The following is a 27,136-nucleotide window of genomic DNA, read 5'->3' on the forward strand; positions in this document are numbered from 1 at the left end:
TTAGGAAGACAATTTATTACATATAATTTTCAACATAAAACTTTGTTCTTGTACATTTCAAGTTGTACAACAAAAATAAGAAAAACATTTTCTTCTACTTTTATTCTATAGTACAAAGTTTAGAACTTTGATTGCTTTCCATATAATGGATAACTGATAAAGTCTCAGTCTTTTGGTGAAGCAAGTTCATCAAAGCAGAAGATACACTGATTTGCTGCTTGAGATACTTTAGGAAGCACTTAATTGCTATTTATTTGGTAAACAAAGCAGAGTTCTCTCTCTTTCTTTTAGGGACATTGTTTATCTTCAATCACATGCTTTCAAAAATATCTAGGATGGTTCCACTGTAGCTTGATCCTTGGCAGTTAGAACCAGCTCTGCAAGGGCTGAAAAGCTTTTTATGCTGCTTGTTTCCAGTCCCATCTTTCGGATCTAAAAAAATACAGAAAATCCATTAATTTTCTTTAAAACATTGAAAACCCACTAATTATTGTACTTAAAATACTTAATGAAGCCTATGTTTTCTCCTGTACTGACATGTGGCAAAAAACACAACTGCATATACTGCAAACTATAAATATTTGCATCCAGCTTTGCTCAGTTAAGTCTCTCTAGTTACAGAAATGTCTTGCAGGGAAATATTTCACCATCTTCTAGGCAACTTGTAACTAAAGCCAGCTGGAAGTTTCCCAGTGAAGCAATCAGAAAGAGAAACTTGGCTGCAGTTGGTTTTAATGCATTGATTTCAACTGATTCTTTTTTTTTTCCCACTCTAAATGAAGTTTCTGGGCAATACTTTAAAGATCAATGTGAATACATCCAAGAAGAGCCAACAGCATGACAGTGAAAGCATTTCAATAGGCTGCAAAAGCCTATGGTTCTAGCCTTGCACTTCCTGGGAGACAAAAACAACTCTACAATTATAGAGGTTGCTGCAAGTAATTTCTTAGCCAGGAAATCTCTTGTTCTGACAATAAGAAAAATATGGCCATGAAAAAATTAAGAGTGCAGTGAAGCAGAAAAATCTGGATCTAACTAAAACCATACTGAAGTGATTCTGAAAAGGTGTTTGCTGCTGGACCTCTTTGTAATAGTCACATGTACCAAAACATCTCCAAATGATCATGAATAATCTGTCCCAGTTCAGCTTAAAATCACACTGCAGTCATGGAAAAGAAGAACAAAAGCTCAACCCCAGGCAAAAGCTGACAAATAATAGTTTTTGTTAGTAAGATCTCCACAGTTCCACCCAATTGTGATTAGTCTCATATCTGAGAAAAGCATCTGCGCATCTGCTCACACACAAGCAGACTTAATCTACCTGTTAGAATGCATCAACAGTATCTGCTCACAAACAAGATCAGACAATTCCTTGGCATAATGATATACACTCTTAGCTGAAACAGCTATGATAGAATACCATAGTTGGAATAGATATGATTTGACTCTTAGTTGGAATAGATATGATTTTTAGAAATAAAGGAGTGCAAAACAGTATGTTTGTACAATTGCATACATTTCTTGGAATATTTTCTGTTTTGCTATTTAAAATTTCGTATTTGGCACTGAGAAGCACTTACAGTTATGCAGCACAACAAATCAGGCTGACATCCTCACAGCTCTTGGGAACAGACCCTGACCATGCAGAAAGTCAAGGCTGGAAACACCCCAACAGAAGACAAACAAAAGAAGGGCCATAATGAAGGTTCTATCAGACCTAAGTCAGGTCCCTGCCCTCTCATCTGTAAAGACAGTGTTTCTTCTTAATGCTTCCAAGCACTGAGCAGTACTTGAATTTTAAGTAGTAAGAAATATAAGCTTTGCATTTGTACAAGAAAGGATAGGAAAGTATGCATTGCTGAAGTGGTATCTAAAATCACCAAGGTCTGAAATAATCTCCTTTATACAAATGTGAAAACACAAAACAAAAACCCAAACCCACACCAGCAAAGCTTTCAAGACCAAAACTGGAGTCAAGGTTCCCTTTCCTTTTCCATCTCCCTTCCAAAACTATTAATAAGAAGAAACTCGTTTGTCATAACTTACTTGTTCTCCAAAATACTCAATGTCTAAGGCCAGCTGGAGTCGGATTTTGTTATCATCACTCATGCCCCCATTTGTACCAACGGGGTTTGAAGTTGCAGTTCTTCTTGCTTGCTTCAACCTTTTTAGACTCTCTTCCATTTTCTTAACAGAACTGAGCACATCAGATACAGTTTCATAATACCTGAATTAAGGAAGGTTAATGAGAAAGAAACTTTACAGAAGAGCCGACTTCATACACAGAAGTACATCACTGGCCCTGCTGAACAGTGCCAGAAGGAATGGCTTCCCTTGCAAAGAAGATGCTGATGAGCATTACCAATTAACCAGTATCTCCATTATTTGTTCCAGAGGTTAATCTGAAGATTACTATTCAGTCTTGAAGACATTTTTGACTTGTTCAAGATGTTTGTGCTCAATAGTGACCAAGGAATGCAACTGCTCAATTTTAAACAGTCAAAATCAGCCTCTCTTTACAATCAATAGACTACTGATAATACTCAATTTTATAATCAGGACAGGAATAACAGCTGGACAGACCAAAACCCACATATTTTTAGGCAAGTTATAAAAGTGTATATGACAGCACACATAGGCACACCAGTCAGAAATGCCTATTTCTAAAATGAAGAAACTGATTTAAACAGGAATCTCAGGAAGCTGGCAGGAAAAGTGAGAAGAACCCTAACCCTAATTTAGAAATGTCAGAGATAAAATAAAACACTGTTGCCCATGGAGAAAGAATCCACATTAAAGAAAGCATAGAATCAAACACCAACTACTCAACAAAAGTTCAAAAAGTCTTATGGACTGAAACCCCATCCCTAAGTGGGAAGAGCATATCATACAAATTAACAGTGAGTTAACAATTAGAAGGAAAACAGGGCAACAATGGGAAATTAAAAGATCCATGAGAGAAATGACCAGATTGAGCTATGTTCTGTAATTTGCTAAAATACCTAACTTTCAAAGAGCCTATGAAAAATATTACTGTAAGAATTAAGAGTTGAAACAATCTTCCTGATGATTTTAAACAAGGAGGCAACAAAAAGCAGAAAAGCTTTTTAAAAAAGTAATTAGATAGGGATGGCTAAAGAAAAGTGCCCGCCAGTGCCATGGAAACTTGTTTCACAACAGCATTCTATGAAAAGCAAAAGTATTCCAGTAAAAGTCAGTCGTGTCCTCTTTTCATATCTTGGTATTTCCTAGTCCCACTCACTTAATTCCTACTTCTGTTGTAGTCCTAAATCCTTCTGCCATTTAAGCAAATTTAGCCCCAGTGATTTTTAACTAGTTTATGCTCTTTTCTGTTTTTTTTTATTCAGATGTGAATAGATAATACATAAGAATGTATTATCACAGCAAGAAATTAATTATTTGCATTTGTATTCTCAAAAAATAGACTACAATACTCCTCTGTGTAAGAAATTCAGTTTCTTTGACTTGTTGCTTGTAAGTGAGGATAAGATATTTTAAAACAAAATGATGAAAATAGTAGCAACAAACCATGAAAAGAGAATTTGAAGAAAATTCTAAGGAATTAAGAAACGAACCTGCCAGCCTTACTGGTGTTTAACCACTGCCACCATGTTGTTCCACTTTAATGTTTCAAATTTTTATGACTCTGTTAAGAGTTAGACTGGACTGCTGAAATAATTTTATTCACAAGTAGCAGCACCACTATGTTTAATCTAAGTTTTGGAAAGTGAAGAACTGCTTTTTGGGGGCAAAACAGCTCTGGTTGGGTCCAAGGAACTATGTAACAGCTACTCTGCATGCTGTCACCAGGTTTACTTAAGCTTTAAAAGGACTAACCAGGCACACAGATGTAGAGAGACAGACAAGAATTCACCCCAAGATATTTTAGCTCAATAATCTTGAGTGGATTGAGATTCCAGGAATCTTTGCAGTTCTTCAGCAATGTTACTTAACAAATAACAATAAAGTTTTTTCCATGCACTAAAAACTGGTAAAGAGACACCAAGCTTGAAAAAATACGTTTTGTGCAAAATGAAAATGGCCAGTGCAATCAAGATCAACCTAAGCTTAGCCCTGTCCAAAATACTTAAGAAAAATTTTAAGGATGGTTGGTGAAAGTGTAAAATTGTCTAACAATTTTATGTCTATTCTGAAAGGTACCAGAAGAGGAAGAGTAGGGAGGCATAAGGAGGCAAAGGACAAGAAAAAACTCATGTTCTGACTATGGTTTAAAACCTCAGTATTACTATGTGGTTAAATCTCAGAAAAAAAAATCAGTCTATGCTCAGCAGCAGCCAACAGACAGTATAATATGCAAAGAATTATTGGGAAAAACCATGTAAGGACAGACAGAAAGCACACATTATACTTTAACCTGCATGGATTCTTCTGATGTTATCATTTACGGTCAGAAAGGTCAAAGAAAACCAACAAAGCAAAACTATAAAGATGGGAAAAAGAAAAAAAAATCCAAATAGGCTAAGGCGACTCTTTTGTTTTAGGCAAGGTTAGAGATAAAAAAAAAATATAGCTAACACAAAGAGTAAATTGTCCACAACACAAAAAGTAGGAGGTGTCCTGTGAAATTTTCTGGCAGAACTTTCAAACAAAAACAAGTATTGCTATCTCACGTTACATGCTTTGACTGGCAGAACTCACAAAATGCAAGATCCCTGCTCAGTAAGAATTTAAAATACAGCAGTAAGAATTTAAAATACAGCTAGACTAATGGAAAAAAAATCCATAAAGGATCCTAATGCATATGACTACTCATGTTCAAAAGCCCTGAAGATGCTAACTAGGAAACAGAAGATCTGCTAAAGAAAGTATTACTTTATGACTGCCTTATTAAAATTGTGAACAACTAGCTCTTCAGCAGTTTAAGAAGCCCAAAGCTTTTTTTAAACCACTAAAAAGTTGGATAATAATTGCATACATTAAAGAAGACAAAGGACAGTAGAACTCAAGTTCTTAAAAATTCAACCACTGTTCATTGAAAGGAACAAGATTAGCAACTTTCATTGAAAGTTATGGGTTTAAGGTCTTACATCAATTCTGCACATCTTTAGTTCACTGCTGCATTCCCAGAAGTAACCCAATTTTCAAATGTCCTATCCACCTCATCATGGTTTGCACAGATCTGAGCAGGAACCAGGTTTTTGGACTCCCTGCCCAGCATTTCATCTGCTGAACATGCAATATGAGAGTAAATCAAAGGAAATATATCCCACCTAAGGAGTGCTGTATTTTGATTTTCTTTACAGTTGTGTTAATTCATAGCATATAGTTTTTTTTCCTGTGCCTGTTCAATAGACATTGGAGTTTTTAACTAAGGCAAATAATGTTCTGTATGGTTTTCTTACTTCTGTGTGCTTTCAGAGAGAGCACCTTCCAACCACTGATGAATCATGGGCTGCTTCAAGGTGTCTCTGTAGTCATTCTGCAGTCGGTAGAAAGGCTTAAGAGCACTGTCAACATAAGGTGAAGCTTTAGTTGGCACCTCCTGGCAGATGACAGGGAAACAAGTTGGGGAAGAAGGAACCAGTCATTTACTTACTCAAAGCATCAACACCCAATTCTAGCACATGTAAAAATGCTAATCCTGTACCTAAAGCAAAGAGATACATAAACCATTTAGGACAAGTGAACAAGAGATCCTTATACACAGGGAAGACACCACCACAAAATAATTCAGTAGTGCTATACAGAGCAATATAATACAGAACAAGGTTCAAAATGCCCAAAGCTTTTTCAGAGATGCATGTGCCAGCCATTCCTATTACCAGGGTATGATCCTGAATGCTCTTTCTGCTCATGCTGATTCCAGACAAAGCTGAGCAGACTCAGTGCCCGAAACAGACTATTACACTTTTGTTAAAATACCTACAGCTTTGTACTATACTTCACTAGGTTGAAGACATTGTCATGGGCTCAGTCAAGCAGATATGGACAGACTTAAAAAACTCACAATAATCTCAGCACAGGCCCTTCTGAGATTTAATTTTTCATTTGCAAGCAGCACTGACCTTGTTGGTTCTCCTATATAATCTTGGAACTTCCAGTGCACTCTTCAGGTATGCAAAGGAGGACTCACTGAGATCCTGGATGATCCTGTTATTCAAGGTAGGCACACAGGCTGATAGAGAAGTCTTTGAATCTTCCAAGGCTCCTATTAAAGTAAAAATGCTGAAGTTTAAACTGAGCTACCCTGTCCAAACACAACACAAGTTATGTGAATCCCCTCAACTTCCTAATCCCACTCACTATCTGGTGTCAAGTACAGGATATGCTTACCAAATAAATACACACCAGCCACTTATAAAACACTGCCAGTAATACCAACCATTCCTCAGCCAGAAACACAGATAGAGAAAAGGAAAGACAAGTGCAGTAAAGTGACATTCTTCAGGTTCAAAGTTTTTCCAGTATTACCAATGAGGCAAGGGCCTGAATCAAAAGGCTCTTACCTTCCAAATAAACTGTGTGAAATTCTCTCTAAATTCCCTATGGAATTACTGGAGTAAATTCAACTCAGAGCCATGATTGGTTACAGACCATCTATTGAGCAGGGGATGTGCACAAACTCCTACATCTCTAATAGACTTGGACATCTACCAGTAGTTCTGATTTAGAGATTTCAGTGGAATTCATGATGCAGAACTCCTGGCTATGCTTGCAGACAGGGACTAGTTCACTCACACATGCCTAGCTTTAATTATTAAATTAAAATCAAACTCCGTATTTCACATAAAGAATGATCAGATGAAAAAAAACAAACAAATGAACCAAAGCGACAAACCCAAAAACCAAACCAACCCAAACCAAAAACCCAGAAAGAAAAAAGGAGACTAAAATACTGAATTGCTTCTACTTTCTAAAGTTAAGGTATTTAACTATGATACTTTGATAACCCTCTGCGTCAAATGACTCATCAGGCCTAAGAGAGAACAGTCATTTTAGAAAAATATTTTAGTTTCCACTGGATAATGGAAAGCCTCTCTTATGTCTTCTTCCCCAATTATTTCAAAAGTTTAATGATATGAATCTTCTAGGATAAAGTACTCACTTTCTGGAGAAAAATCCTAAAAGCACTTTAGACTCACTCAATTTTAATTGTTAAGCATTTTCTAGACTCAACAGATCTGTTCAAGATTGTTTCTATTTAACAATTTAAACAGAAGGCAAATTTCATTAAGTATTTTCACCCTAAATAATGAAACTGTAAAAGTTGATTTCATTTTTTTGGCAGAGGGGATTTGGGAGAAAGGAGAAGGAGCCTCTCAGCTTTACCTGCAATGCAAGACATATTCTTGAAGCCAATCGTTTCAAGCTTTGGTTTAATCATGTCTAAGATATCAGGAATCTGAAAAAAAAACCCCAAAATCAAGAGAGATATAGTAATGTTATAAAAATTTTAATTTCTTTTCCTACATTCTGTAAGTTTGAATTGCATCACAAAACACCCTCAATTTCTATGGTTTTACTGCATCTCTGTGCAATCAGTACTAAAACTTTACAACATGCACAGGAATTTAGGCTTACACACTAAATCCTCTACCTTATTATTGTACTCAGAAGAAATAATTTAGAATTAACAAAACCTCCTGCAATTTACAACTTCACAAATTACAGAAAATTCAGCCTTTCTGAAAATAAATACATAGGAATCATCCCTACTGGGAGACAATTAACAACATACATCTCTCCTCAAGATTCTGGATCATTAATCAAGTATAATCATGATGATAAAACCTTTTCCAACCTCAAAGACTAAAACCAGCAAACAAACACACTAAAGCTGAATGTTGCACCACACTCCAAGCTGCAACAGAGACTTCACTAGAAAAGGTAAGATTGGCAGAGTGACACTTCACACCAAAAAACTGCAGAAAGATATTATTTTAGGGATTAAGCCCAGCAGCTACTGATAAAAATAATTTAAATACCTGAGGTGGTTTGCCCATAATCTGCCATTCCAAATAAGCACAGAGTAGGCCATGTATTTCAGGTATCAGACACCCCAAGTTTTGGCATTTAAGATTAAAAAATAATTATGGTACATTATTTTAAACAATTTAATGCTCTTACAAGATGCCAAAAACAATGATGAAGATTCTTTCTAAGTAAAGTCAAAAGCACAGACCCGATCCTGCAGTTTGTCCAGATCTGCAGCAACGTGTATCAGCTGAGTACTAGATATAGAAGACAATGGCACACTTTCTGGAGAAGATCCATTTCCTTGGTCCTCACTGGGGTTGAGGCTTAAAGAAGATTCCTTTCTACCAACTGGCACAGGTTTTTTGCTCTCCTTTGTATTTTCACTGGAAATGGGCCTTACAGAAACCTGAAACATCAAATTGAAGTGTGAACCCTAGCAATAGAGAAAGCAGTTAAAGCTGGACAAACTGAAACAGTACATAAAGGACTTGTAAGACTTCAGCATTAGAATGCCACACTTTCAAGGGATATTACCAAATACCATTACTAAAATATGCAAAAGGTAAATGTTAAAAAATTTTGAGTGCACTACAAAGTTGGGTGATTTAGAACAAATTTCTCTAATTAAGGTTAAGAGAGGGCAGTCCACTCCTGCTGTCAAACAACTCCTTTCTTCCCCCTCCTCAAGCTCTCTGCTGTCAGGCAAGCGCTTCCCCTGATTACTCTGCTTTAACTCTGGTACTTATCAGTACTTTGCATGAGCTCATTTAGCTGAGAGAACTAAGTCGCTGAGTCACAAAAGAAAGTATAAATGGAGGTATTACTTCCATCTTCAACTACCAAAGGGGCATGTACAGAGAACACAGAATCAGATTGATCCCTGAGGTACAGTGAGAGAGTAATAGGCAATGGATATGTACCTTACCAAGAGGAATTCTGATCACAAAGGAGGAAAAAGCAATCAATCATTAGACCAGCATTCCCAGGAAAGAGTGCAATCACCATCTTTGCATATACTCAAAATTCAACTTAAGAGGCTCTGTACAACCTCATATACACTGGCCCTATTTTGAGTAGGAATTGGGACCAAATGACTTCCAGAAATCTCTTCAAATCCCAATTATTCTATTGTACTGTCTCTCTATGGCACAAGAAACAGGGGCTCACTTGTATGGCTGGGAGCAGGCAGTACAAGAGCAAAGCACATTTTCTCTGCTCAAAAGCAGTGATCATTGATGCTGAGTCAGCTGTCCAGGAAACTTTGGTTTTGCATTCCCAATATTAAATAACTGATCCAGATTATATCACTCCTTCTTATTTGCAGGGTTATTATTTCCCTGGCTCTGTTTCACAACTTCACTCAATCAACAACACACAAACAGAAGAGAACTAAGATTTTGGCTTCTTGTTTCAGTGGCAGAGGCAGAATTAAGCAGCATGAAGTACAGCTTTGGCAACCACCAAAGCAGCAGACAGCAGCACTGCAACAGTACTGATACTTGTGACTAATCACGTATTTTGCAGTGATACTTTTTATAAGCCAAACTCATGTACTGCTTGAAGGTTAAAAACCATTAACTTGACAAAAGAACTCTTAAAAAGAGGTCACATATTTTGCTTCAAAGAGTCTCTTTTTGATGGACACACCCCATCACCAGCCCCTTAGAGCAGGCTGCTCTCTCTCACCTCGCTGATGAACACGGAGTAGCGTGCCAAGATCTGCAGGCTGAGTTTCCACAGGCGGTGCGCTAACAGCGGCACAAACATCTGATCCGACCAGCACTTCACAAGACTCGCCCACACCATGTGGGTGGCCAAGAGACAGAAGGAGCTCCCAGCTAGAAATGATCAGGAAACAAAGGTCAAGTTCCTAAGCACCTTTTTAAAAGATGCAACATCAGTGTAATTGCATTACCCAAGATTTACCCAAGATCTTTCCTAAAAGATACAATCATCAGATAGAAATGTATTAGGCACTGTCTGAAATAAACACTTAAAATACTATCTCCTCAATGCTTTAGATTTCAAATTCCACCAAAGTCTTGCTGTAGCCGGCAAAAGCAAGAAATGAGAATTTGCCTGCAATAAAGGCAGAAACAGCTTGGCCAGATAATCCACTTCAGGAAATAACATTTCCAAAATAATTTTTGGCAGTCTTTTGAAGAAGTTACATTAGATATTCCTGCCAGCCATAACATAATACTCCCTTACCACTAAACTATTGCTCCTCTCCCAGTTACATGAGATATTTGCTATAAATATTTATTTTAAATACTGTACAAATGTCCATATTTAAACAAAATACTTTTAAAGCAGTTTACACAGTTTTACATTTAAAGCAGTTTACATAGTTTTAACATTTTAGAGAATACAATTAGAAAGATAAGGAATGTGTCAGCAAGTTCCAGGCCTAGGAATTGAAGTGGTAAGATGTATACATATTTTGTCTCCATTAGGATTTTTTTCTCCTGGTTTGCCTCAGAGGGCATGTGTGGATACACACATACAGACATTTAGGTGTCTGTAGATACCTTCTTCACAAATATTCACTGTTAGCTGAAATTAGTTCTTCTGATTACAATATGCTTCTAATGGATGTATCAGGTTATTCCTCTTGTGTATACCTCCTCATCTCCTCATAAATCAATATATATTTTTGGAGCAGACACCAACTCTATGAATGATAGCAAGCCTAAATGCTGCCAACAGACAGACATTTTTACATAGTGCTATACATTGCTACAACATCAAGAAAAATACGCCCCAATAACACAGCATAGTCTTTTGGTTGTCACTTAGAAGATGTCAAATGCTAACAACTCCTTCTTGCACTAAGGGGCTGCTTCCATAAGTATGTCAGTGACAGCTGCTAAAGAGGGGTTTTTAGTAAGCAAAATGATCACTTACCAGAATTCTCACATTGCCATCTCTGCAACAATGTTTTATACTGTTTGAACAGTCAATCAGAAATAATTCCTTACTATTGAATGTGAACCACGGGATACATGTTACTGAACACTCAAGAGACAGAGTGATCCCTGCTATTTATACAACTGATTCCTTTACAATAAATATTTTTGCAAAAAAGTTTACCTGGTGCTTCCTCTAGTGTATCTGAAAGTGCTTCTTCTAAGGCCCCTGCTATTTCTCTGAATCTGTGAGAAAGAAAAATTTTGAATATCACAATTGCTTAAACTGATGCCTAAACATTTTTCAATGTTTACTTTAGTATTATTTCTATTGCTATCAATGGACATAACACAGATTTTAAACCTGGGGTTATTTTTGCCCAACTTAACACTAGCATTCAAACACTTGAAAGAGAATATTTGACATTTTACAGGCACATACAAAGCTTATACTTTGGGATATTATTAAAGTTGTGGTTGCAAACCACAACTATCATCAAAATGATAGCTCACAGAGTGACAAGTCCTCAGCTTTTTGAGGAGGGAAATTTTTTGTTTTGTTACTGTTTTTAAACTATAAGCAATCAAACTGACCTTCTTTAACCTTCAGGTATGTCACATGATACTGGAGCTCCAGATTTCTACATGTTTGTTAATGAGCAGTAACATAAGGTTCTGCAAACAATTCTGTACCCAATAAAAATCAGTAGTTCCTCAAGGACACCTGTTTTTGGTTATTTTTTTTCTTTTGTTTGTTTAATTCCTCTTTTAAAATACCCTTTTAAAAAAATTCACCATTCAAAGCAAAAAAAAACCCAAACCAAAATGACATCTCCAAAATTTTTTAGGTATAACAGCAGAAGTTATTAAAACCTCTGATACTTTTCCATACTTGCATCATTTTAAGCTTCCCTGTAGAAAGTTCTGTTGTCAGTGATTTCCTCTTTTTTGCTTTTATGTGCATCATAGTAACTCTGTAAGTCTTTCTATCAAACTTAGTAATTACAACCTTGTAGGGTTTATCTTAAAGTCTCTTAACTATCATTTCCAGATCAGGACAGGAGCCCATCTAGTTTTTTTTGCTCAAACTCCTAATGGACTAGGATGGATGTTTAGCAACTAAACACGTTTGTGAAATGGCTTCAAAGCCTCAGTTCTGCCTATGCCCTGCTTCCATCAACAGAGCAGTGTCTAAGTCTTTTGGTGAAAAGGATTAGAGAACAGAATAAGGTTTTTAATGACAATGTAATTTTTGCTGAGTATGTCTTACATAGGAAATCATTTCCCCAGTGTAGGGCACAATCAGCTGTATTGACACAACTGAAAGAATGAAACACGGGAAAGAGTTACTGGTGCTGTTTGTGCCAGCCCTGCTACAGAAGAAATGCCTGAACATCCATCTGTTCCTCAAAGGATCATTTCTAAAGGCTTTAGTAATGGCTGATTTTTCTGGGGAATTTCTGTAATTGAAAAAAGAAAACGCCAAACAATCTTAACTATAAATGCCAAAGTGTGAGATAACAGTTCAATCAAAATCTTGTATGACTTAAAGGATATTAACATACATCAAGAGAAAGCTTCCCTGATATATATAATTAATATGTTGTATTATTTTCACAATTATGCACTGAAGAATTAATGGGTACTTCCAAAGTTATATTATTCCAATATAAAGGAATACTATAATTTAAGATGAATCAGCTGCTGTTATCCAAATATTTCCCAAAATAGTACACTATTTAGTCTTACAGTAATCTTGGATTAAAGGAAAATGATTTTTTAAAAGTGTTTTAATCAATCAGAGCTCAGAATATCTAATGGCAAACATTTTTGAAGAGAAATATGCTGAAGCTCCATTTCAATTTTATGAGCAAGATTATCAAAGTTTGATCAATTGGCCTCCTACTAGAAAAGTTGGACTTGAAACAAAAAGGGCAATTAATGATACATATCTGTTAAAAGGTTCATAATGGCTGCAGTTCCACAGACACTTTTAGTCTGTGCACCACTATGTAGTGAATACTCCTGCCCCTTCCCTTGGGCCAGCATGAATATTTGTACAGTTAAGTGGTTTGGGGAAATTGACTGAAGTTGAAAATCAGTAATTTTTTTTCTGAGTAACAGGTCCTTACAGTTCACTACACAACTGCAGGAACAGATGTGCAAGCAAAAAAAAAATAAAAAAAAATCAGGGTATCAGATGTTGTGACTACAGTTTTACAAAACACCATGAACCACCAAAATATTAAGACCCAGCTCCCAACCCCATGTTCTTGTCACTTATATTAACTCTACCACTCGTAAGATTCCTAAATGGAATTTTTCAGCACAAGTGTAGATTCCCCCTGGATTAAAGAAACTGTAAAAATGTGACTGTGGTAGTGTTATTACCAATTACAGAATTGTGCAATAAAAAGGGCCACTAAAGTGACACAGGTTAAAAATAAACATCAATTTCTCTTCCACCTCTTTTGGAAATTCCACTTTTTGTTTGTTTGGGGTTTTTTTAAGAGGCTCTCAGAAGGCTTTGGACCAAGACAGATTACACATGGCACAGCTGGGTCATAGCAGACTTCACCAATGGTTCTGTTCCTTGCCTGGAGGATTGCTCTCCAGCCCTACAATCAGACGTACACACTGCCCTTTCTAAAAATACAGTTTTATATTCTATTTTGTTCATTCAAATTCTAACATTACTAGAATTTAGAAAGGACTTTCTTGGGTCTCTCTGTTCTTTTCTAGCTGCAAGGTCTGTAAAAGAAAACATTATAAATACATCAGACCTGCTACTAAAATATCCCAGAAGCTACTAAAATATCCCAGAAGTTATGACTTAGCTCCTCAGGAACAGGGAATAGGAGGACAATCTTTGGGAAGGCAATGCTACAATTTAAAGAGTACCTCCTGTGTGAGACAAAAAGAGTGTCAGAAACATGGCTAGGTCTGGAAAAGCTGAAAGTTGTCAAGTCCTTTAGTTCTATACCTCTAAGAAAAAAAATTCTTCCTTCACAGTAAGTATTCCTCTGGATTTCCATAAGTAGCATTCAACATACAGCTTAGTTTCAGGGACACTGGAGAAAAATAATTTGAAACAAGAATTCAAGACTTATTTAGATCTGTTCCTGAAAGTCTTATGAGTAGCTTATCAAATCTGGTGTAACAACACAGTACATATTGAAGAGTAGTTATGTGGTTTTCTGCTAAACTGTTGAAAGGTATATAAAAGTTACTTGACATAATTAAATTCTTGATTTCCATATGATTTGTTGACAAGTGAGACTTTGAACAATGAAGAGGTGTGACCTTAAGAGTGAACAAAAAAATGCATGCTAACCTTATTTGAAAATATACAGGCAGATTCCATTTGTTGTTAAAGCTGTGGTAAGAGGGATGAGCTCTTAACCGCTTCACGCTGGCCTGGGAGCCACACTGCCGTTCGAATTTCCGTACAAAATCCATACTGGTGGTGTATTTCTGCAGGAAGAGAAGGAGCATTCTGGTCACACACAGGCTCCCAGCAAACAAGAAAGGCCACCACCCATTCAGCAGAACACTTGTACCATGCTACAACTAAGCTCAAGGGTGAGGATGGGCTGACACTGCCCCTCATCACCTCATCATACAAGGCTAAAAGCCTGGGCTGCAGAGACACCGAAACCAAATTAACTTCAAAGTGTTACTTTATGGTAAGGACACTTCTAAAAAGCATAAAACTGTCCAAGCACGCTGATCAAGCAGAACTGATCAGAGATTCATGACTATCTCTGAGCTCAATCACTGGGGTGGTGCTGCACAGTATTAACAGAGTCAGGTGCAGCAGATATAATTATACAAGGAGAAACAATCAGGAATGAAACTCAGAAGTACACATAGCCAACTGCATATGAGAATGGAAGCACAATATTTTTGTCTGTTACACAGGACTTGTACTGTAAGAATTTCTAGAGCTGTTTCCCTAAAAATATTTTGCAAATATCAAATATATGCAGAAGAACTTCAAACAATTTCAGATAAACTAACTTCATCCAGTGTATACTTCTAATAAGATGTTTATGAATAGTATTAAGTTGGTTGCAAGCAAAAAAAATTACATTAATCCCCAAACATACTGTGGATTTGGTCTCAATAGTATGAGAACACTGAAAATAATGAAATAATAAGTTAAATCATGCACAAAGCAGAAAGCCAAATACTTGATGAAAACCAGAAGTAAAGCAGTACAAAAAATGTTATTTCATACAAAATAGACCTTGCTAACAGACCATGAAACTTAGGCAAATAAATTTAAAATCAAAATACAACTGCAGTTAGAATTACTTCTATGAACTGAAAGCTAGTTTGGTTTCTGTGCAAGTTTCTTCTATTAAAAAAAAAAATTAGGAAACAGCCATAAAACCTATCATATATTCTCATAAATCCACTACTGAAATAATGAAATAAGCCTGACAATCTCTCAGTGCTTCTGACTTCACTGCAGGGTTAGGGTTCAATCCACAATCCAGAGCACTACAGGAGCCAGGTGATTTTGCCTCTTGTGAAGCAGTAAAACATTATCAGGAGAAGCCCCTGTGTTGCTGCTTAGAGGGCCTGCTCTCAAAAACTCTCCTGTGAACAAAGGACATGAACTGCCACAGGGATGCCTCAGTACTGGGTATCTCAGGAAGTTCATAACTTTCTGTTAAAGGTATAACTACAGAATACCTTTCTTGTGACGTGGTAGTTTCAGTGTCAAGATAATATTCTGAAAATTGCATCCAAAAGCTTTTAAGTAACTACTTTTCTCCTAACCTGGTTGTATTTATAACACAATGAACCCATAAAAGGTATGGGAGTTAGACCTAGACTGAATGACAGATTAGTTCTCTTTCAGGCCTCCTTTCTTAGATAATAAACTCAGCACTGTAAAAAGGCAAACAAGCTGTTAATGCTCTGCTACCCTAAGTGTAAGTCAGAGATATAAACCAAACACTCTGCAGACACCCATCACTTTCAAAATAGAAGGCACCTCAAGAGACATCTCAATATTGAAAACATTATATCCAGGAGAAGGAATTAACTGCAAGACTGGTTCCTATTTCAACTTCTAGGATTGGATTGTTGACTGCACATTTATTTAAGAAAAGTAAAATCGAGAACCAAAAGGGAGCAATTCTCAAACAGAGAGATCTAAACTTAATCTTAAATGAATGTTAGGAATAAAAGAAGTATTCTTTTCAAATACCCATAAAACTACACATCTAACTCAAAGAAAGGCACAGAATAGAATAGCTGAAACTATTTTAAAAAGCCATGTCGCACAAACGCTTATTTTAACATACTTAACATACTTAACATTGCCGGTCTGATTTTTAAAGGATTTAAAACAAATCTTTCAATCCCTCTCTCTTTTCGACACCTAAAAACCCCTTAACAGAAAACACACCATATTCAAACTTATTTGCATTAAACCTATACATAGGTATATATGCAAATACACATAGAGAAAAAAAACTGTTCTGCATTTCTATCAGCCTAGAAAATGGAGACACAAGATTATTGTCTAAAATTTGTGTAGTGTTACTTGGCTCATCATCAGAGCAAAACAATTTTAAAGGGATTTTCCCTCCCTCTCAGTTCAGAACTATTACTCTTTAGATAGGTGCAATAGCATTTTTACACTTGGCATTTCAACTTTATATTGATTTTAAAGTAAAATATTTTAATGATTTTAATGACTATGAGTCCCTTAAGTAGTCAAAAGCAGTACGGAAAGTACTTTGGACTTACTACATGATTTACCTGGAAGTCATGGGTGGGTGCTGGGTTTTTACTGGGGTTTTTTTTGATTGTTTGGTGTTTTTTAAATAAACCAAATGCCTTTGTTGGCCACTATCAGTATAACATAAGACAGGCCTTTTAAGCAAACCCAGCTTTTCTGAAGACACAATACACTCTTGTACAGTCATGCCCCGTAGTACAGCAAAGGCCCAACAAGGCTCACAATCTGCAGTATGTAGGCATAAGGTGAAAGCTTGGAGAGTGACTAAACTTCATGGTAAACTCAGAATTCTCATGCGGGAGGAGGAACACATTACAGTGTCACTTGTGCGGCACTACCACAGCTTTCTTCAACATCCCTGTCATTTGCTTCTTATTCAGAGACAGCACTGCAAACACTCTCAGTCATGCCTAGCTGCCTTAACTTATGCAATCTATCTGTACAAAAGAGATCTTAAACTCCAAGAAAAAAATATCTAAGTGTTTAGTAAAAGCAGTTTTTCAGGAAGACATGAAGAATCACATGCCTTACAAACCTCCACTGGCAAGCCAGCATTTCCTCAAGTCATCTGTCCTGATATGCCAACAATGCCTTCCTTCAGACAATTTATCACTGCCTCCGATCTCTATCTTGAAAATAAAATGTTTCACACTAATCACAAGTCAAACTGTCAGGGGAAAACTCCAATTTTTTCAGTAACCATGGTTAAACACAAAGCAGGCAGGACATGAGGAAAAGCAGAGAGTTCCTATTTTCTACTTGCAACACACAAGTCACCAGTGAAGCGCTGCCAGAGAAGATCTTCATACTAGAGCAAGAAATCTATTTCACTATTAGTAAAAGATGATGTTTTAGAGACAGAGCAGCACTACCAATGAAGAAAATACAGGAGTGACAAGTACTTTAAATTCATTATTTAATGTAAGCTTGTGATATCAGAGAAATACTATCTCTGTTTTCTAAACCTGATGGCACTGCCAAATATTTTCAGGTTTTAGTTGACTTGTGTTTATAATCACAACATAATATGCAGTACTGCAAGAGAGCAAAAGCTAAAACAAGCAAGTGAAACAAGGAATTTTTTAAATCTTCCCATAGTAAAAAGGAAGTTGCAACCCAGGAATTTAATTAATACGACAGCTCCTGCTATACAGCAGTTCTAGACTTGAGTGAACACTGGAGCCATCCACTCTCACCTTCAATAACATTCAATTCTACTCCCAAAATAAACACTAATTCACCTGACTAAATGGTGTCCAGTAACTTCTGTGCAAGCTCTCCTAACAAACTTGAGGGAAGAATTAATTCCTATGAAAATTGACCAAGTGGCTTGAGATAACCTCCTCTTCCAAGCCATGCAACAACATGAATTTACACAAAAGCAGCAGGGGGGGAGAAGCTAGAGAACATGACTCTTTAAATTCTTGTGTTTGTCACAGAAATTAGAAATGGAAAAAATGGAAATTAATTACCTCATGAAACACATCTGGGTTTCCAGGGTTAAAAAGTGATGGTAATTTCTCTTCCAAACCACGTACTATTTCTGGCCACACCTGAGTTCACTAAGAAATCATATCCAGGAACAATATCCGCTTTTTCACTGAAAAAAATTGCAATTATTCCATGGTTATATTTTACCACCAGACTTCTATTTGGAGGCAGGAATCACTAAAAGAACAGATGCACAGCACTAGACAAAATGCAATGAAATTTTTTTACATATTTATACTGATTCCCTAAACTGTTCTTCCTTTGAAGACTCCTTATCCGATTCCACAGTCTTATCAAATCAAAGCTGCTTTTTTTGTAACTCTCAAAAGTGGTTTAAAAATTTATCAGTTACCTATTTTCCAAGTGTGTACTGGAAATTAGTACATTTCAGCTGAGAAATCCTAGGTATAATTCAAGTTTTAATAGCTCCAAACTTCCAAGACCTACCAAGTAGGAATAATGTGACTAATGCAATGAAAAAGACAACTTCTTCCTAATTGTTCCAAACTGTATTTATACATATTGTGTTTGATCAAAAGATCAAAAGGTACCTTGACTTTGAAAACTTAAAAATTGAGAGCAGAAGAGATAATAGCATTCTGTTCCAATTTAGTACACCACACCACAAAGTAGAAACATTCCATTATTAAGAAGAACGATTAAAACTTGCTGAGGGATTGAAAGAATTAAAATGTTAGTAAAACTTAGGAGTCACAAAAAGCTCAGCAATGGATGACTAATTAGAAAAGCAATTCTGCAGTCCCTAGGGGCTATGTCCATAGTTCTGCTAATTACAGCAGTGTGCTATATTAGCCATCCTGCAAAGAGATGAATAAATGGATACAATTCAGTAGACCTGAATTATTTAAGCTTGAAAAACAGGTAATTTAATTGCATAAGGAATTAAGCACTTTTTGAGAACACAGTGGAAGCACAAATAAATTAAACCTGTAGTTTTGGTACACACAATAAATCAGTCAAACCACTGAGGACCATTCCCACTTTTCTGATGTGCACTAACTCAATAACTTCTAAACTTATATTTTGATAGCTTTATTATGCTCTTCTCCTTGGATGAAGTGTGCAATCATATTTAATGGGTTCAAAAAACCGAGTTATCTGACACATTGTATCATGCACAGGACTCACTTCTGCTACTGAAATACAGGATTGTCTTTGCTTCCTCTGAAGGTCTGGGCTGCAGCACCAGGAAAGTCTGTTCACTGATTTGTTTTGAGAAACAGAGGCATGAGGTAAAAATCAAACTTGACTAGAATTTTCAGGAAAGGCCAGATAAGTCATTAGTGCATGAAAGCTGATAATGCAAAGGATTTCAAAGCATATGATACTTGTTGTGACTTCAGTGCAGCTGAGAAGCCCAAGATACTTACCTGGAAATTGCTCCCCCTGTTACTTCCCGCAGGAGGCGGCAATGATGAGGAACAAACTCCAACAGCCTACTGTACATAGCCTGGAGGCCATTAGGGTGGGATTGCACATACTGCTCCACCATCACCTGCCAGGAACAGCTCAATGTTAAATGCCAGAAAAGTGAATATAAAATATGCTGCAATGCAAGACTCACAAAACTCTTAACACTATAACCTCAAATACTGGGATAGTCAGTATATTACTTATTTTTTCATTGTATTTTCCAAGTATAACTTGCCAGCCTGATTTATTACTTCCTTTAAAGCAGCACTCTTAACTGCCAAGACTGGCCCAAAAATGGGAAGGAGATCCTTTCTTTTTAATTTGAGCCACTATGTCTGGCTCCCAACCCACTACACTGCCACATCACTGTCACCTGAAGCAGTCTGTCAAGTTAAAGAGGGAACTGGTAAAAGCTAATCAAACTCAGAATAAAGTAAAAACTCCTTCTAAATGTTGAGGTGGTTGGTCCAATCCCAAATACAGGCAAGCCAAAGCAAAGCATCTTCTGTGACACTGCTAAGCCTTTAACATAGCTAGCGAATCAGTTTGTCTGGACAGTGCCTCATACTCAGTGAAAAGGGATAATCTCTGCCACAAAGAGAAGACAGTAGGAAAAGAACAACAGCTTGTTTCTTGGTATTCTTCCAACGTCCGAACACATTTGCCTCTTGCAACATAAACAGGTGGAATGGTGTAGAAGTGGTGAAAGAACAGAGCCACAGAAAACTGAGGGGAAAGTGACACGTCCCACACAGTAGCAGCTGTTACAGCATGTGGCAGACACCCAATGGAAACCTGTCCTAAATGGGAGAGGTTTGGTTTTTTGATTCTTTAGCCCAAGAAAAGTAGAGGTAAGAAAAAGAATCCACCCTGGATATAACTCGAAATTGGTGACAGGCAAGTAAGAGAATTCCTCCATCCTTTTCTTCTTAAATAGCAACAACAATCAAGTTGACATTTTGCTGTGGCTCAGTTCTCCTGTTCTCTCCACAAAGATATTCTGAAGCTGCTAACAAAAGCTGGAGGTTCACAGGAAAAATAAACATGTTTGGAAAACAAATGGAATTTTTTTATGTTATCTTACCTCATCTACATAAGGTTTTACAAGCACTTGGCCAACTAATGCCTCTGCATCTCGTGTTTTGTCAATTGTTGCATAAGTGCGTAGACAGTGGCGTATTATGTCAACATTTGACGTTTGAAGGCCTTCCAAGAGCAGCCCTTCCAGAGACTGCTGCAACATGGCTGTTATTCCAGCTATACGCTACAAAGAGAAAGAAAATATAGTCAGAAAAAGCCAAAATCAAAGCCTGTCATCATTGTTGAAGCAAATGCATCCTGATGTGCCTAACTCAGCTTTCTATCCTTACCTGAAAAGTACAAAAATTTGATAACTGCCAGTGTTCAATGACCATTAACACAAACTTAATTGGCTACTGATGCTATATAAGACAAGATTTATTATAATAAACCTAAAGGCAATTATTATGCTCTATATGTTGTAAGTTCCACGGTAACTTGTATCAAGTCTGGTTTATCCTGAGGAAATAAGTTAGTAATTGTTCCTTGTTCAACTGAACCAGTATGTGACAATAAACAAAAGATTTACAGTAAGTGACCAGGGATAACAATTGTAGCATTTATCCCTCACTGTCAGAGACTAAACAGACAGCGTGTACCCAGCACTACTTGTCAAATTACCACAAACCAATGACACTGAGTGACACTAGCAAACACCAAAGAAATTAGATTCCTCTGGCTTCTGCCAAACAGCTTCTTCAGTGTACACATATTCTCCTTTTTGCAAATCATTTTTCCTGATCTCCCATGACATCTTTTCTACTAGATCTGACTAGTGTAGCAATGAGTCCATTGCTACACTACCTGCAGATATACTCCTGGCCCTATAACTCTGCCTTTGAAGGAAGATCAGCAACACACATTAAGGCAGTCGGAGTTGAACTATGACTATAGCCAGTAAAATTTCTTCTCTCTCTTTTTACATGCTGTATTGTGTCTATCCATCCTAAAATGATTCATAGAATTTGTACTGAACATGCAAAGCCAGGAACCCAACTGCTGACTGGTCATGAAAGCTACATTCTGATGAGCCTTAGCAACAACAGGTACAGGTCAGAAGTCCTGACAAACACCACGTGAAAAATGTTCTCCCACCCCATACACTACTCTGCTGCTCATGCTCACTGCTGCTAATATCCAAGTCTGATATCCAACTCAGTGGCCAGAGGAGTCTTGTAAACTGTCCATGTAACAAAATGATCCCATGGATATCTGGAGCCGAAACAAGTTTGTATTGCCAACAGGCAGAGGCACAAACTGGAACTCTGAACTACCTCAATAGCTTGAAAGCCATTAAGAATGACACCCTCATGAGAATCAGCTTAAAGCATTACCCCATCTCTACATTCACAGCTTTCTTTTAGCACAAGTTTTCATTTATCCCCTCTCCCCACTGAATGAATAGAAGAAAAAAGTCCCACCAAAACAACACTTTGTCTTTTACAGTAGGTAAAAGAGCATACTGGGAGATTAGTAATGGCCAGCATAATTTCATGAGAAGACAAACTTGAATATATTCAAGCCAGCCACTATGTAGGCACATTCCATTTATATTCTGGTCTGTACATGGCAGCTAACAAAGCCAACATAAATCTCTAGAACGAGGCCTCAGTATCAGTAAGCAGACGAACTGCAAGATACATTAGGCTGACAAAAATGTCTGTCATATTTCCTGCTCTTATTCTCAGTAATTTATCCTAAAGAAGTAAGCAAACAGGGCATAAATCCTCAGAAAAAGCAATAGTTCTAGTCAACTGATAAAAATGGCCTCATGAAACCCATTTTTCTCCATAAATTAACTCAATAAAACTCTGTGGAAACAGGCATTTATCTTCCAGGTATACTGGTTTTCCTTGACTGTCCAAGTGTTAAGTGTCATGCAATACTTACTGGTCTCACTTTGTCTAAAAGGGGCATTCCTTTGCTTTGTACTGCATGAAATTGTAGTTGATTAAATTCTGTGGCAATTCTCTCTAAAACTTGTCCAGTTAGAAGTGGACTGGAAGAGAGATGATACAAATGAGAATACACAGTTAGATCCTTTCAACAACCCAAGGTAACAGATAGACAGAGCTCTCCCTCAATTTTTTGTAGTTTCAATATTTTCAATTCTGATAGGTACTACAATAATGATTGCAATCAAGCAATAATGATCTGGAGCACGCTACATGATTAGCGCTGTTTTGCAGCTCTTACATGAAGTGGGTGAAGCAGAAGCTGAGAGGAACATAAGCTCTTGCCTCAGCAGTATGAAGCACTTTCTCCTAAAAAAGTTTTAGGCAGTTTTATTATCACATGGAATGTCAGTTTTAAGAGAGCTCAGAAACTGCACCAGGTGACCTTCACCATCCAGATTTGTTTCTTTCTTACTCTGTCATATAGTAAAACTAATGATAGTTATCTCTAGAGAAACAGTCCTGCCCTTCTCAAGCCCACACAATCCCAATAATGAGCCGAATTTTCAGTTGTTCAAGTACGATCTTAACTGCAAACTGAATTCTGCAAAGTGCCTCACCTGACTGGAAACATCTGCTTTTGTCCCTCTAGGTATCAACCCACTTTCTGGTACACCTACCCCACCTACCATGTGATTGATCCAGCACACTGAGCTGAAGAGACAGTCTCACACTGGGTCTTCCCTCCAGCTTAAATTGTACTTGCATCCCAGTCAAGCCTTTCAAGTGCATGACTGGTACATCAGTTCCAAAATTGGCTGAACGACATCCTGCAATCCTCAGTAAAGGCAGAGGAAGAGGTTTGACTGGAATTTGTCACAAACCTTCCTTGTACTAGGTTTGCCTTGTCTGCCTTAAGCTATTCTTGCAGCAGTCCTTTCATTTTTACATATAAGCAGGGAAAACAAGAAAAACTGTTTTGTTTCATTTACAAATGACATTGGAATAAACTATAGGGAGTATTTCAGACATGAGAGGATTGGTGACTTCTGATAAAATAAAGTAAAATAAAATAACTGCACACTAACTTTACAAAGCTTGCTTACTGAAAGCACCACAAGTAATTTGGAACTTTGGAGTCTGAGTTACATGTTCTGTGAATGACTGGCTTGCAGAAGACTAAAACCAAGAAAATACTAAAATTACAGTAATTTATTCCATCAGAGTTACATTTCTAAAGATACCTCCTACTGTTTGTAAATTCACTTTCAACAACACCATGAAATTAAGTTAGTCTCATCAACTACAAACAAAGGTGAGCATTACAATTTTTTTACCTGTTTCCCTCTAATGAGGACAATTCTTTAGTGCCTTGGGAATGTAGAATCTTCTCAATTTTCTCCACAGACTGAATAACGTGAATAAGTCTCAGGACACACATCTGTAATTAAAGAAAGATTTTTCATGTCTAACCCCAGTCCCAATTGACATCACCTAAAGAAAATATTTTAGATGGTTTCTTAGTTCTTTGGTTTTTTTCTGGTTTAAGTTTTCTCCATTTATCTTAACACTTGAGTCATGTCTCAGTTGAAGTTATTGCTCACATATGTCCATAAAACACCACAAATAAATGTTTGTCACAGATGTAGGACAGTTGTTCCTATCCCTGATGTTTTTCAAAGAACAAAGACAAGTGTTAGTGTGTCTCCTGCCCACAAAAATTAAACAGCTGTACTTCAATTCCATTCATAATAAGTAGGTTTATATGCTACTGCAGTCAAAAACAAGAGCAACTATTACAAAATAAAAAAAAAAAAATCCAACTAAATCAAACATGTGTTTTGGGCAACAACAGTAAAACAAAGATTTATTATCAACTAGACACTGTAAAATATGAAGTCTGTCAACCAAAATGTCAATACATTTTACAAGTACAAAATCCTGCACAGCTTGCATCTAGACAGCATAGAACTTTCTTAATTTCATTTTCTCAGGGTTAATGGCAAAAAGTTATCCTAAGGACGATCTTTTAAAGATAGTACTATCTGTTGTACCTTTTTTCTTCTAATGTCTTCTTGTTTAGTCATTCGGTCATCTACTGCTTGAATTCCTTCACTGACACATGACTTAAGACTCTGTGAGAGAAAAAGTCAGTATGTGAAGCTTGCTTCCCATTTAAGGGTTGAAAAAAAACCTAAAAAAAATAAATCTAAACTTAAGACACAGATTAATTAGATCATGGGAGTAATAAAAGCTACACGATATCAAGTGAAAAAGCCATAAATACTACTAAATAACTGAAAGTAGAATCTGCTCCTTAGGTATTGCCACTGCAAATATAATTATTTCCACCATAACCATTCTTTTATTACCTTAGAGAGAACAAATGACCTTTGCCTAAAAGCAAGCAATCAACCCACTATGTTTTTATGTCTTGCAACTGGAGTTACAAATCAGTTTTAAATAATATTTTTCATGCAGTAAGGATTTCTCTATGCTAGCTGACCCTGTTTTCTGTTAAACACAAGGGGTGTGATATTTTGAAGGCACATTTATGCAGCAAGCATCCTTTTCAACTGGCTACCAAGATGATCAAAATTGCCCCTTCCTATAAATACCAAGTCAGTGTGGAGGAGCCAGAATAAGCTCCACCTTCAAAAGTGTAATGTTTTATGGTTAAACCACACACTGAGGAAAGTAAGTCCATAAAGGGACTGTGCTGCATCTGAATTTTCTATCACCTTTAAGTTACTCAAATATTAAAACAGCTTCAAGATATCTCCATAGACTTGTCTTGCAAGAGTCTATTCACTTGTCAAATTTTAGAAACTCTTTTATCTCTTGGTTGAAATGCACTATGGGAAACCAACATTTACTGCAATACAAGTGCCTGAAAATACAATACTTCTTAGTCATCAGTTTTCAAAGAGAAGTTTATTGTAACGAATATTAACTTGAATAGAAGACATTCTGTACATCATATGAGAGCGAGCTGAAGTTTACCAAGCTGTTGACAATGATTGTTTTGAACATACCATAACTTCTTCCCTTAACTGTCCCAAGGGTACGGAAAGCTGATTGAGAGCCTTGTCCATGCCAACCTAAAGAAATTACCACAAACACATGTATTACTTTTTTGATAAGATCATATGTGAATTACTGACAAAGCCTATCATTTTACAGATACTTAAAGAGAACTGAGGAAACATAACTTCCTTTATAATTTCCAGTTTTTAATTCAATGCAAAAATATGTTATCTCAAATACAAGCATAAAGATGTAAGACTGCTTTCACACAAACCCAAAAGATAAACAAAATTTCCTCCTATGGAAATTTTTCCTCTCAGAAGTATGTTAAGTCTCAGTCTTTGAATCTGTATAACTGGAACAATTACAATTTTCAGACACAAAGTTGGAGATCTTTTAAGATACTATGACTATACAAAAAGTTTAAAGATTCCTAAAAGAATCCTTCAAAACAGCCTTACTTTTATCATTGCTGTTCTATTTTAATGATTAATTTCCTTCAATTTTAAAAGTGCTGACAGTTTGAAACAAAGTTTGCCCTGAGTCTTAACTCCCTAACAAGCCAGCTTTTCAAGACAAAATGCATACATATAAAACATCTACTACAGGCCAACAGCAATTCTGTACAGCAATTCTGTAAGTTCTACAGGAATGGTGTCTCAGTGCAAGGATTAGAGACATCAGTTTAAGATGCCTTAAATCATAAAATGCCAAAATAAAAGCCATATACTTTTCATACGAAAAATAAAAATCCCACTGAACCACACTAAGTCTGAACTACACAGTACAACTAGAAACACTTACAAGATTCGTTGAGAGATTCACAAAATCTGCATAGTCCTTATTTATGAGTTCTACCATAGCAGTTTTAAGGAGTTTGTAATAGAGCTCCAGATCCTCACGGAGCTCTTCCAACTGCACACGTTTCCTGCAGTCTGACACAAAGTGATCAACATCAAAATCCGCCTGAAACAGGAAACGGAGAAGGATGTAAGTAAACAGTTCACACAAGGAACACACCCAAAATAAAGTACTCCATATGCCTGTGAGCTGACCAAACTAAAGCCCTAGGGGGAAAAAGGCTTCTTAGCGCAGTAGTTAAACTCTCGGTTTTTAGGCTGAAAAGCACAGAGTGTCGTGGGGCTGAATATCCAGTGACCAGCTCCCCGAAATACAGGAGACTTAAAAACCAAACAAACCACTAAACAACAGCCAAGAGTGGAAATTCAGTACTGAGAACTGCTCTACTCTCTGCAAGCAGCGAGGCCTCTCGCTCCCGTCAGTCTCGGAGCCCGGCCCTACCTGGACACGGCCGGATCCCGGATCCCCTGTCAGTGACACCCCCGGCGCTCCTCGCAGCCCCGGCCGGGGGAAGGGCCGTGGCGGAGCTGTAAAATCCCCGCCAAGGCTCCGGGCCGCGCTCTCCCGCAGGGAACCCGCCACCCCCTTCCTCAGGAGGCCCCTCGCCCCTCCACGACCCCCGGTCCCCGCGCACCTTCATGAACTCGTCCTTGTCGAAGCAGAGGTTCTCGGGGCCCCGCGGCAGGCTCATCCTGCCCTCCATGCTGGGCCCGCACCGCCCC

At 37.2% G+C, this 27,136-nt stretch overlaps 1 protein-coding gene across 1 annotated transcript; it reads right to left on the bottom strand.

Annotated features, from left to right (window-relative positions):
- On the bottom strand, positions 1–27,136 carry COG2 (component of oligomeric golgi complex 2). Its single transcript, XM_036380965.2, is given in 19 exon segments — positions 1–432; positions 2,047–2,227; positions 5,385–5,524; positions 6,048–6,190; positions 7,312–7,384; positions 8,165–8,365; positions 9,646–9,797; positions 11,053–11,114; positions 14,203–14,342; positions 18,099–18,179; positions 18,181–18,226; positions 19,509–19,633; positions 20,636–20,815; positions 22,522–22,630; positions 23,864–23,967; positions 24,581–24,661; positions 25,562–25,627; positions 26,358–26,519; positions 27,049–27,136. Coding segments are annotated over 19 exon segments (2,217 nt in total). The 5' UTR covers positions 27,118–27,136; the 3' UTR covers positions 1–330.

This window comes from Molothrus ater, chromosome 3 (genome assembly GCF_012460135.2).
Source record: "Molothrus ater isolate BHLD 08-10-18 breed brown headed cowbird chromosome 3, BPBGC_Mater_1.1, whole genome shotgun sequence".
In the NCBI taxonomy this organism is placed as follows: domain Eukaryota; kingdom Metazoa; phylum Chordata; class Aves; order Passeriformes; family Icteridae; genus Molothrus; species Molothrus ater.